Source organism: Podarcis vaucheri (assembly GCF_965113315.1).
Source record: "Podarcis vaucheri genome assembly, chromosome: 17".
NCBI classification, from domain to species: Eukaryota; Metazoa; Chordata; class Lepidosauria; order Squamata; family Lacertidae; genus Podarcis; species Podarcis vaucheri.
The window spans coordinates 15573854-15586955 of record NC_138755.1 but is presented as its reverse complement, the minus strand read 5'-3'; the positions used below and the strand labels follow the sequence as shown (position 1 = coordinate 15586955).

The 13102-nt window shown below is 46.5% G+C and overlaps 1 protein-coding gene across 5 annotated transcripts; it reads left to right on the top strand.

Moving 5' to 3' along the window:
* The first annotated feature begins 442 nt into the window (after positions 1-442).
* Positions 443-8765, top strand: LOC309522080 (SOSS complex subunit C-like). Of its 5 annotated transcripts, none has more exons than XM_082205296.1 (7): positions 443-562; positions 1142-1163; positions 2182-2253; positions 3994-4096; positions 6323-6382; positions 7880-7970; positions 8475-8765. In XM_082205296.1, exons 3-7 carry the CDS (start codon positions 2229-2231, stop codon positions 8568-8570), a joined length of 375 nt encoding a protein of 124 aa, XP_082061422.1. In that variant the 5' UTR covers positions 443-562; positions 1142-1163; positions 2182-2228; the 3' UTR covers positions 8571-8765. The 5 variants fall into 5 exon arrangements, with proteins under 5 accessions (XP_082061422.1, XP_082061424.1, XP_082061421.1 ...); XM_082205295.1 differs by having other exon boundaries at positions 461-562; positions 1142-1195; XM_082205299.1 differs by having other exon boundaries at positions 542-562; positions 1142-1195; positions 3966-4096.
* The last annotated feature ends 4337 nt before the right edge of the window (positions 8766-13102 follow it).

The following is a 13102-nucleotide window of genomic DNA, read 5'->3' as shown; positions in this document are numbered from 1 at the left end:
GTAATTGAATATAGGCAGACAATGAGAACTGTATATACAGGAGGATTTATTTGACAATAGACACTCGATGGACAAATACAAAAGAACAATAATATACAAAAGGGATGAAGACAATGCGAAAAAGTTAAGATGTGATGTAAAAGGCCAGAAGAGGGAAGGAGGGAAGTCGGCTCTGGGGAGCAGGTGTAAATTTGAAATATGTGTATGTGGAGTGTGCAAATGAAAACCAGTAAAGAATATTGGGGGGGGGGAGAGAGAATAACAAGATGGGGGGATTTTTTAGACGCTGACCGCTGAAGAGACACTTGGAAAACTAATACTTTTCGCAGGCGCCGCCGCAGAATACCCGCTTCCTTGGGCGGCGCCTTTGGAACTCCCCGCCAGTGGAGACCCAGCTGGCTAAGCCTTCGCTAAGCGGAAGCTCCGGCTCATCCCGGAAGCTGGACGCTGCGTGTCACTCTACCCTTTTCTGAGTCAAGGGTGGTCAGGGAAGCGAAGGCGGGACTTGTTTCCTGGCCCCGCCTCGTTAACGCGGCGCGCGTGACAATGAAGTCGGGAGCAGGTGAGCGGGGAAGAAAGAGCCCCTAAAACGGGGAGAGGAAGAGTCCATCTGGGCAGCCAATGGGGAGAGGGGCGGGAGATTGCATTCGTCCAACCAAAGTGAGGCGGGAGAGTCCATTTGTAAAGTCAAAGGGGGAGCTGCAGAGTCTTATCTGTAGATCCAGAGCAGGTTTGGGAGAGCCCACGTGAACAGCCAAAGGGGGGGCGGGAGAATCCATCTGGACAGCCAAAGGGGGAGCAGCAGAGTCTTATCTCTAGAGCCAGAGGAGGTTTGGGAGAGTCCATCTAGTCAGCCAATGGGGGAGGGTGGGAGAGATCATCTGAACAGCCAAAGGAGGTTTGGGGCAGTCCATCTGAACAGCCAAAGAGGGGGCGGCAGAGTCTTATCTGTAGATCCAAAGGAGGTTTGGGAGAGTCTACCTGGACAGCCGGGGGGGGGGCGGCAGAGTCCATCTGGGCAGCTAAAGGGGGTGGCGTGAGAGAAACAGGGAGCAGTCCACCGGCAAGGAGGATGTGGGTGAATGGGGACTGTGTCCATCGCCAGGTGCTTGGAGCTGTTTATTTTTATGCTTTCACTTAGGGACTCCACCCATCTGCTGGAGGTGAGCCGAAAGCAGCAACCACAATGCTAACTGTAAGAATCCCCTTCGCGGATTCCCAAGTCCAGGCATCCTGCAAGACAGCTTGCACTACAGTCTCTTCCATCAGTTGCTGGCGCTGATGGGAGTTGTAGTCCGAAAAATGAACCATGGAACGAAATTCCCTCCAACGTTTCTCCAATGAAAAGAGGGATGTCCTATTCTGTAATCAATACTTTTATTACTTATACCTCGTCCATCCGACTGAGCTGCCCCAGCCACTCTGGGCGGCTTCCAACATATATAAAAACATAATAAAACATTGAACATTTTAAAAACTTGGGCTGCTTCCCGATGACATGAATAGCTCCATACCCTCCTGTATTTCCCTGAGGAAAATAGGGATGTCCTACAGTTTTGCAGAGGACGCGGGTGGCGCTGTGGGTTAAACCACAGAGCCTAGGACTTGCCGATCAGAAGGTCGGCGGTTCGAATCCCCGCGACGGGGTGAGCTCCCTGCTCCTGCCAACCTAGCAGTTCGAAAGCACGTCAAAGTGCAAGTAGATAAATAGGTACCGCTCTGGTGGGAAGGTAAACGGCGTTTCTGTGTGCTGCTCTGGTTCGCCAGAAGCGGCTTAGTCATGCTGGCCACATGACCCGGAAGCTGTATGCCAGCTCCCTCGGCCAATAAAGCGAGATGAGCGCCGCAACCCCAGAGTTGGCCACGACTAGACCCTTTACCTTACAACAGTTTTGCAGGACATTCCAGGATCAGAAAGCAGAATGGCTTCTGTAAATCCAGGACTGTCCCTGGAAAACCAATCCAAACCAAGTGTAGTTGTTCCAATAAGGGGGTCACATGTACCCAGTAGGTGGCCCCAGTTCACACCATCTTTGCGTATAGCATATCTGCTACTCAGCATTTTCACAAGCATTTTGCAAAATGTGTTGCTATTGCATCCTGCAAACTGAATACTAATGTGCAATTGTATTAGTAGTGAGCCTTTTATGTTCACGTGTCCATTTATATTCTTTTCGGTAGCTCATCCCATAACTACGTTGTAGCCAATTAAGGCGGAAACTAGCAAGATGGCATCAAATCCTCCTGGGCAAGGTAAATGTTACATCTGGTAATCTTCACCTCTATCTGCATGGTTACGTTATAATAAAATTTTAAGGTGCACACACTCTGCAAAAAACCTTCACCCTTCAAAATTTAGGAAATATTCCCTGAGACTTCATTTGAGTACACAGAACAATCCCAAAGTCTTACCTCCTCTCATCTTGGAAAACCTTTCCCAATAGTTCTTTCACTCACAAATCCTTCAAATCGAATACAGTGGTACCTTGGTAGTTGAACGCCTTAGTGGTCGAACAAATCAGCTTCCGAACGTCGCAGTGAGTGTTCCAGTTTGCAATTTTTTTGGGAAGCCAAACGTCCTAAAGCGGCTTCCGATTGGCTGCAGGAAGTTCCTGCAGCCAATCAGAAGCCATGCCTTGGTTTTCGAACCATTTTGGGGGTCGGGTGGATTCCCAGAATGGATTAAATTAGAGAACAACAGTATGACTGTATTTGTTAAAGGCAAAACAGACCTGTCAGAGGAGCATTCTCTGTGTGTCAGTGGGTGCTTACCATTTCAAAGGAATGGCTCAGACTAGCCAGGAAACCACAACCAGCAAACATTGGATATCTTGACAGGCAGGAGACAAGCTACACTCTTATTATTTGTTTGTTTGTTTGTTTGTACCCAGCCAAGACCGCGCTCAGGGCAGCTAACACCGAATATAAATACAGTAAAAACTTTTTTTAAAAAACAAAACAAAAAAACCAAGCAAAAAGCTGATTAAAATATAAATTAGAATACAGCTTAAAATGCAGCCTCGTTTTAAGTGCTAGCCTATAGATCAAAGCCATAAGGGGAGAAAATGTCAAATATTAACTGGGGCCAACTATCCACGCTGGTCCTACATGGGCCAGCAAAAAGAGCTGGAGTAAAATTTATATACAGTGGTGCCCCGCAAGACGAATGCCTCGCAAGACGGAAAACTCGCTAGACGAAAGAGTTTTCCGTTTTGGAGGTGCTTCGCAAAACGAATTTCCTATGGGCTTGCTTCGCAAGACGACAATGTCTTGCGAGTTCCTGCTGATTTTTTTTTCCTTCCCCCCCCTTTTCTAAGCCGCTAAGCAGCTTATCAGCTGATCCGATCAGCAGATAAGCCGCTAAAAGCCGCTAATAGCGCTAATCCGTCAATGGGCTTGCTTCGCAAGATGAAAAAACTGCTAGACGAAGAGAATCACAGAACGGATTCTTTTCGTCTTGCGAGGCACCACTGTACAGTTTTATGCCCTCCCTTCTCCCCAGACAGGACTACAAGCAGCTTATAAATAAACATAAGAACTGCTAAAAACATAGGGAAAGCGATAATAATAATAAAAACCAATTGAACATTGTTAGATTTAAAGCTATATGCATATATAAAATCTATTTTATATTTGTATACAAATAATTACAATAAAAACAACACGGCAGCAGCCCTTTCAGTACAATCTGTAATACAGTGGTACCTTGGCTCCCAAACAAATCGGCTCCTGAATGATCAAAACCCAGAAGTGAGTGTTCCGGTTTTCGAACGATTTCCGGAAGTCCAACATTTGGCACAACTTCCGATTGGCTGCAGGATACCCCTGTAGTCAATCGGAAGCCACACCTTAATTTTTGAACGGTTCCAGGAGTCGAACAGACTCCCGGAACGCATTCTGTTTGAGAACCAGGGTACCACTGTACTCTTTATCATTCACTTTGGAGAGCTTGAAGTAGTGCACAGACTTTTCCATTCTTCTCACTCCTGCCAGGGTTTCAGAATAAAAACAGGGTTGCGATTTTGGCAGAGCTAGATAAGGAGAAGAGGAAGCTGCTGATGCAAAACCAGTCTTCCACAAATCACCCTGGAGCCAGGTACAGTAAGTTTAGAGACCTGCCTTTTTGTTTCATTTGTGTTCTCTGATCAAAGAGGAAAGCCAAGGGATGCTTTCTCTTGCATGCCAAGGCCCCGTGCCCTGTAGTTCCCCATTGATTAATAAACACACCAACACGAGTGTTTGGGATTATGGGCTAAAAGAGGCCACAACTTTATTGGCTTGGACGTTGGGTGAAACCAGGCTACAGTGGTACCTCGGGTTACATACGCTTCAGGTTACAGACTCTGCTAACCCAGAAATAGTGCTTCAGCTTAAGAACTTTGCTTCAGGATGAGAACAGAAATCGTGCAGCGGCAGCAGGAGGCGCCATTAGCTAAAGTGGTGCTTCAGGTTAAGAACAGTTTCAGGTTAAGTACGGACCTCCGGAACGAATTAAGTACTTAACTCGAGGTACCACTGTATATCTTGACGCCCGCCCACCTGCAGGGAGTCTAAAGGTAAAGGTAAAGGGACCCCTGACTGTTAGGTCCAGTCGTGGCTGACTCTGGGGTTGCAGCGCTCATCTCGCTTTACTGTCCGAGGGAGCCTGCGTACAGCTTCCGGGTCATGTGGCCAGCATGACTAAGCCGCTTCTGGCGAACCAGAGCAGTGCACGGAAACACCGTTTACCTTCCCGCCGGAGCGGTACCTATTTATCTACTTGCACTTTGACGTGCTTTCGAACTGCTAGGTTGGCAGGAGCAGGGACCAAGCAATGGGAGCTCACCCCGTCGTGGGGATTCGAACCGCCCACCTTCTGATTGGCAAGTCCTAGGCTCTGTGGTTTAATCCACAGTGCCACCCGCGTCCCTTGCAGGGAGTCTAACTAAGGGTAAACCACCAGAAGGGGGAGCCCTATGACTTACATCAAATAAGGTCAGTCCGAGGGGTCCCCGTTGGGTTAGTGGCATGGCCCTAGCCCATGGGTAGGCAAACTAAGATCCAGGGGCCGGATCCGGCGCAATCGCCTTCTAAATCCGGCCCACGGATGGTCTGGGAATCAGCATGTTTTTACATGAGTAGAATGTGTCCTTTTGTTTTAAATGCATCTCTGGGTTATTTGTGGGGCATAGGAATTTGTTCATATTTTTTCCCCAAAATATAGTCCAGCCCCCCACAAGGTCTGAGGGACAGTGGACCGACCCCCTGCTCAAAAAGTTTGCTGAACCCTGCCCCAGCCCATGGGTAGGCAAGCTAAGGCCCAGGGGCTGGATCCGGCCCAATCACCTTCTAAATCTGGCCCACGGATGGTTTGGGAATCAGCGTGCTTTTACATGAGTAGAATGTATCCTTTTATTTGAAATGCATCTCTTTATTTGTGGGGCCTGTCTGGTGTTAGGAATTCGTTCATTATTATTTTTCAAAATATAGTCCGGCCCCCCAGAAGGTCTGAGGGACAGTGGACCGCCCCCCTGCTGAAAAAGTCTGCTGACCCCTGCCCTAGCCCATGCCCACACTTTGGAGAGAATCCACAACTCCAGATCCTTTTAGCAGGATACCCTTATCCAGGAGTATCCCTCATTAAACAAGGGTCCTTGCAGGTCCGAGCAGTTCTGGCATGGAGGCAAGAGAAAGAAACCCTGGCCGAGCCGCAATTTCAGTTACCCTGTGGCCATGCCCCCCATCAGCATAGATTGGCCAGGTGGGGGTAATACAGCTGGGGCTGGCGTGGAGGGGGCGACAATCTCCCGCCCCCTAGCCGGGTCGCTACCAGGGCCCGGATCCCCAGCCGCAACGCCGTCCACCAAGAAGTTGAATAGACCTATCAGCAACACATACTTCTAATGGAAACAGTTCATAACCATCAGAGTTGTGTGCCAATTGTTCCAAGCAGCCAGCTGCAAGAGAGTTTCCATCTTTGCTCATTCCCTCTGGAGAGGGGAAATTTCAGTTCACCTTTTTTTAAAAAAAAAAAAGTTAACTTTTTAATGTTTTGTATTTCCACCCACTTCTCCACCAAAATTCCGCTTCCCCTGTGTTGAACCTTATCATTGTTTTCATATTAAGATTTGAGATTTCTATGAATCTGCTGAAATGTAAAGCTGCCCCTGAATCGAAAAAAAACAAAAACAAAATCCTCTTCCATGTGTTTAGCGTAGAACTTGATTTATTGCTCATGGTGGAGTAGTAGTAGTAGTAGTATTTTCGCGTACTGTAACTTGTTGGCTACGAAGAGACGTTGTCTCAGCGCAATCTCAATGGGAAACTCTTTTCCTGCATACAGAGTTCTGCAGCCACTCTACCAAACATATGAACTCCCCATCATGAAGACTATGGACCCCTGGTTAGTAGCACTGTTTTATTCAGGTATCACTTAGGCAAGTTGTTGGGGGGCGCCGATGAGAGAGCAAAATGTGCTGGGGTCCCTTTTTCTTCTACTGCATGCCTTCCGGTTGACTTCCTTTTGACTTACACTTGGGTTTCCTCCCTATTTGATTTCACCTGCCATTGCTGGAGTGAATGTTCCTGAGCAGAAATGTCCTTCTGGCATAATAATAATAATAATAATAATAATAATAATAATAATAATAATAATTTATTTGTACTCCGCCCATCTGGCTGGGTTTCCCCAGACACTCTGGGCGGCTTCCACAGAGACCAAAAATACACTAAAATGTCACACATTAAAAACTCCCCTGAACAGACCTGCCTTAAGATGTCTTCTGAATGTCAGGTAGTTGTTTATCGCTTTGACATCTGATGGGAGGGCGTTCCACAGGGCCACAGCGCCACTACCTAGAAGGCCCTCTGCCTGGTTCCCTGTAGCTTTGCTTCTCACAATGAGGGAACTGCCAGAAGGCCCTCGGCGCTGGACCTCAGTGTCTGGGCAGAACAATGGGGGTGGAGACACTCCAGGTATACTGGGCCAAGGCCGTTTAGGACTTTAAAGGTCAACACCAACACTTTGAATTGTGCTCGGAAACGTACTGGGAGCCAATGTAGGTCTTTCAAGACTGGTGTTACGTAGTCTCGGCGGCCGCCCCCAGTCACCAGTCTAGCTGCCGCATTTTCGGTGCAGCCTGAGCAGGGGCCAAGAACATTATACAGTGGACCCTAGAGTTACATACCGCTCTGGATATGTAACTTTCAGGTTGCGAACGCAGCAACCCCGGAAGTGTATACTTCCGGGTTTCGCCGCATGCGCAGAAGCGCTCTGCGTGCCATGCACGTGCACAGAAGTTTCACCTCCAGTTACGGACTTTTCAGGTTAAGTACGGACCCCCAGAACGAATTTAATTTGTATCCGGAGGGGCCACTGTAGTGAATTGTTGCAGCTTGTCTTCACTTCTCCCACTGTTGTGAATGGCCCGTATCACCATTAAGAAAAAGAGGCAGGAATAGGCCAATATATATTATGTGGACTGTCCCTTGATCAAGTGGCTTTTCTTCTTTAAGTTCCCAAAACTCTTAACCTAGCTCAAGATCTTTAACTGAGACTCAATCACAGTCAGTCCATCATTTGGAAAATAAGATGTTAGAGCTGTCTTGCCCCAAAATGGCAGCTAGGCATTCTGTTGGGTGACTGTAACCTTGGTTGAAGGAGTCATTTGGTGCCTAGCTTATATATCTGAGTTTCCAACGCTGTCTGGCATGTGCAAATTATTCACTTTGCATGTCAGATTTGCCCAAAATCCCAAGTCTTGTATTTAAAGTAACGACATGGAACTTCTTGACTCTGAAACACCCACCCTGGCCATGACAAGCCTCTACCTTGATACTGTGCTGATGGCTGCCTTCCCTGCCTTTGTGTGACATCTCAATTTCTTATCATTGCTTGCAGCATCTCTCTCGCCAGATCTTCCCTTAACAAGGACTTTCGTGATCATGCTGAACTACAGCACATCGCTGCACAGCAGAAGGCTGCTCTACAGGTGAGTTGTCCTGACCAAAGCATATCCAAACGGGCCGTATTGCAAGTTTCCCTGGGCCTTTTTGTTTTGGTGCCTCGGAGACTATAGCCCCATCTCAGACGTTGGGGACAAAAGCTAACATGCATCATGAAAGCTTAAGATTTGCATAGTGATGACAAAGTTTAAAATTCTGAGAGTGTCTTCTGATTTGGGAAGTGGCTTTGGTCATGTTACGTTCTGTATTATCTCACCTTTTAGCCCTGTTTTAAACACTGCGGGCAAAACCTTGGGAATAATGAGCTAGATGTGAGGATGGACGTTGTAGTTCGGCAATATGGAGGGCCGGGGGTTCCCCACACCTGGGTCAAAGCAACTGAACTACTAGCAGGACTGAAATGTGGCAAAGAACAGATATTCCTTCCAAATCTGATGTTCTTAAGCACGCACTCATGCTTGCATGACGGTGGAGAGACTTGGCTTCCATTGAAAAGGTCTCATTTTGAAACACTTATGTTCCTTTCGCAGCATGCTCATGCACATTCCTCAGGATACTTCATAACCCAAGACTCTGCCTTTGGAAACCTTATTCTTCCTGTGTTGCCACGGCTTGATTTAGAGTGAGGAACCATCCTTGGGACGAAGAGCATCTGTGTTTCTCCAGTCCTACAACTGCTCCCTTGCCAAACTTTGCTTCTGGTTTATAAAAGCAAGAGGACTCAAAAATGAATGTTGTTGTTGGGTTTTGTTCACTGTAATGGCTTTCCATTTTGGATTCAGGTATTTTGTTTTCAGCGAATGTTAAACTTCTTAAAACAAGTTCTAAAGTGTCCTGTTCTTTTCTTTCCATGTGGTCAAATTCCCCACAGTGGTGAGGAAGAGCTGGCTACTTGGTCTTCTGTGATCACGAACAACACTACCCCGCCATAGACAGAGGGAAGGGGGCGGAGGTGGCTACTTGCAATTTCTCTAGGTAGCACTGTGGGGCCATCCCTCCTTGCACAGTACCCAGAGAGAGAGAACAAAAGAGAGGAACCGAGAGCAGCTACAGTTTTCTCTTGCTCATTCTGCCCTGCTGCTGCCCGCACTCCTCGCTCGAACTGACAGAGCTCAGTACAAGTAATAATAATAATAAGTAATAAATTTTTATTTATACCCCACCCTTCCCGGTTCAGAAAACCGGGCTCAGGGCAGCCAACAACAAATTTAAAACACTTAATTGTGATACAACAAAAACCAGCATAAATTACAGTATAAAAGCGTGAATAACGATAAATTCAAAGTTCTAAAATCAATTTTGGGGGAAATCCATCCGATAAACATTAAATGATCACCAGGGCTAGCTGGCTAAATTAGTCCTATTTGGGTCGGTGAGGAGACCAGGGGAGAATTAGCTGTGGGATCCCAGAGTGGATAATCTTCATAAAAAGGGGAGGGGGAGGGAAGGAAGGGGAATAAAAGATCAGGCTAAATTCAAATTGAAAGCTAGGTGGAATAGCTCTGTCGTACAGGCCCTGCGGAAGGAGGTTAAATCCTGCAGGGCCCTGGTCTCCTGGGACAGAGCATTCCACCAGGTCGGAGCCATCACTGAGAAGGCCCTGGCCCTGGTGGAGGTTAATCTGACTTCCTTAGGGCCTGGGACCTCTAAGCTATGATTACTACCACGGGAAAAATTGTGAGCTTCCTCATGGTGGGGGGTCCTTTCCAGACTTTTTTCAGGGCCCTCCCATAGTGGGCTTGCCGTTCCACCAAGAAGCATAACTAGCTAATTTTTTTCAAAATCAGCTTTTATTTAAGATATTCTCATGCTACAAATGAATAAACAGGGAGGAGTACCTCCATTGTCTCCACTTTCAGTTCATAGAGTCTCTTTCGCATTCGTTTACAAGTAGTGAGAGACACTTTTGTCATAGACATCCTGAGGTTGGGGGAAAGGAGAAAGAGAGAGATGGGGGGTGTTCTTTCATACAAAGTTGTACAGTGTTAGTAGTCCAGGGGTTTGTATCAGCACCCCACCGTGGAGTGAGACATTGTGAGAGGTTAGAGGTTCAGATCTTGGCTGGTTGCCTTCAAGGGACACTGGTGGCACTGTGGTCTAAACCTCTTGGGCTCGCTGATCGGAAGCTCGGTGGTTCAAATCCCCACAACGGTGAGCTCCCGTTGCTCTGTCCCAGCTCCTGCCAATCTAGCCATTTGAAAGCACACCAGAGCAAGTAAATAAATAGGTATCCTTGCGGCGGGAAAGTAAACGACGTTTCTGTGCGCTCTGGTTTCCATCACAGTGTCCCGTTGTGCCAGAAGCAGCTTAGTCCTGCTATCCACATGACCTGGAAAGCTTTCTGCGGACACACGCCGGCTCCCTCGGCCTGAAAGCGAGATGAGCGCCACAACCCCATAGTCGCCTTTGACTGGACTTAACCATCCAGGGGTCCTTTGCCTTTTACCTGGTTGTGTTCAGTTGGCTGCAGTGCGGCTTGTTTTGTGGGGAGGGGTAGGTTGTTGGGTCAGATGGGTCATATTGATTCATAAGCTATTGGGGGGAATAGATAATTGTCCTGTTTTGCTGTGTATGTGAGAAAGGGGAACCACACTGGGGTGAAGGCACCCTTCTTTGCTTTTCCCCGCATAACTAGCTGCTAAATGACCACAGGCGCAACACACATTGCATTCCGGTGTAGCAGCACCAGGCTCGCGGTGTCATTTTGCAACCCCAGCACCATGTCAGCACATTCAGTGGGCTACATCCTACTCTGAATGCTGGTTTGGCGGGTTAAGGTGTCGGGTGCAACTTATTCCTGGCCAGTAGACTCGATGCCGTGGCATTTCGACAGAGGTCGGTCCACGATGTCAAAGAACCCCTGCATAAAAACACTTTTGAGAAAGTGTTAAGGACAGGGCCGGAATTAGTTTTGCTGAGGTCCTAAGCTACTCAAGGTAATAGGACCCTTTATATGTCCAGCTGTCCTTTTCCACGACAAATCCTCGCTGTTTTTTGTGTTGAATATATGCTATCTGGTAGTTTATGGACCTCATAGGTATCTCAAGCCATTTGCACATGCAGAATGTAGGCACCCTATATATAGAAAGGAGCAAACCAGTGATATTTGAGGGAGCAGGCTAGCAGGCGGGGCCCATGACTTACATCATAGGAGCCTACACAACACAAAACACCATTGCTGTAGGTAGGTTTTGTTTTATTTGTTTTTTATCTTATGTTTTGGAAATGTACATCCACAGGTCTTTTACCTTTAATTTTTTTTGGGGGGCCCCAAGAGAGTGGGGCCCTAAGCTAGAGCTTGTTTAGCTTATACGTACATCCGGCACTGGTGAAGGACAACATTTGAATTGCTTTAGGAACTGTTATCTGTAAATTTTCTATTAGATCTACCAAAGAATAAAATCAAATCAGGATTAAGAAAAAGAGTTTGGATTTTATATCCCGCTTTATCACTACCCGAAGGAGTCTCAAAGCGGCTAACATTCTCCTTTCCCTTCCTCCCCCACAACAAACACTCTGTGAAGTGAGTGGGGCTGAGAGACTTCAGAGAAGTGTGACTGGCCCAAGGTCACCCAGCAGCTGCATGTGGAGGAGCAGGGAAGCGAACCCGGTTCACCAGATTACGAGTCCACTGCTCTTTACCACTACACCACTTCTTCATCTACGCCGGCTTTCTCAGGATGGAGGGGATATGTGCTGTGTCCCATTGGGGTACTGGTGGTGCTAATAATAATAATAATAATAATAATAATAATAATATTCTATCTATACCCTGCCCTTCCCAGTTCAGAAAACCGGGCTCAGGGCGGCTAACAACAAATTTAAAACACTTAATTGATGCTACAAAAAAACAGCATAAAATACGGTATAAAACGTGATTAACAATAAAATAAAAAATCAATTTAGGGGGGAAATCCATCCAATAAACATTAGATGATAACCAGGGCTAGCTGGCTAAATTACCGTATTTTTTTGCTCTATAAGACTCACTTTTTCCCTCCTAAAAAGTAAAGGGAAATGTGTGTGCGTCTTATGGAGCGAATGCAGGCTGCGCAGCTATCACAGAAGCCAGAACAGCAAGAGGGATTGCTGCTTTCACTGCACAGCGATCCCTCTTGCTGTTCTGGTTTCTGAGATTCAGATTTTTTTTCTTGTTTTCCTCCTCCAAAAACTAAGTGCATCTTGTGGTCTGGTGCATCTTATAGAGTGAAAAATACAGTAGTCCTGTTTGGGCCAGCGAAGAGACCAGGGGAGAATTAGCTGTGGGGTCTCAGAGCGGGTAATCATCATGAAAGGGGAGGGGGAGGGAAAAGAAGGGAAATAAAAGATCAGGCTGAATTCAAATTAAAGGCCAGGCGGAATAGCTCTGTCTTACAGGCCTGATGGACGGAGGTTAAATCCTGAAGGGCCCTGGTCTCCTGGGACAGAGCATTCCACCAGGTCGGAGCCATCACTGAAAAGGCCCTGTGGGGAGCGAGGGGGACAAAATGAGAGATCAAGGAAGATCAGTTGGGGGTAGGAGTGAGCAACGTCCCTATTTTCATCTGAGGAATGTTGGAGGGTCGGCATTCTAGAGCAGTAAGCAGTAAATTTTTTCATTATTTGGGAAGGGGCATGTATTTTATTTAGATACTTTTCCAGGCACCCAAAGGTCTTGTGGTTGAGCTAGGCTGCATGCTTTTTTAAAAAAAAATGCCAAAAATATTTCAAGGATAATGGTTATTTAGTTCTTAAAAGAAGCATGCTGCGTTATCACTTTGTTTTTTGAGAGGAGTTAATGGCCTTCAAGGCTTGGTTAACTTGTTAATAATGACATTTGAACGGTATTTGCCAACTCAGTCACGCCCTTACAGAAGCAACAATTACTTCTTTGGTGTGTGTGTTTTTTTAAAAGTATCTTAAGCGTAACTAAAAGCAGTAGATGCAAATTTTATTTTTCATGGAAGACATCTGACTGTGGGATAAGTGGTGATCTTGTGTGCGTTTTTATATAACTCAACTTAGTCACAAACATAAGACAGCATAAGAAATCATATTCTTATGATCCCATCAAAATGTGATAACCCTGTATTTCAGAAAAGGTTGGTTTTTTCCAGTTGCAGCTACAACAACTTCAAATAATCATGAATTTCTAATGGTTTGGAGGTCATATAAAAAG

Bases quoted from the DNA above. Each gene is read 5' to 3' on its own strand.
- LOC309522080 (XM_082205296.1), top strand. From the start codon at position 2,229: ATGGCATCAAATCCTCCTGGGCAAG. The intron at 2,254-3,993 runs GTAAATGTTACA...CACTCCTGCCAG, and splicing joins ATCAAATCCTCCTGGGCAAG to GGTTTCAGAATAAAAACAGG. The intron at 4,097-6,322 runs GTACAGTAAGTT...TCCTGCATACAG, and splicing joins ACAAATCACCCTGGAGCCAG to AGTTCTGCAGCCACTCTACC.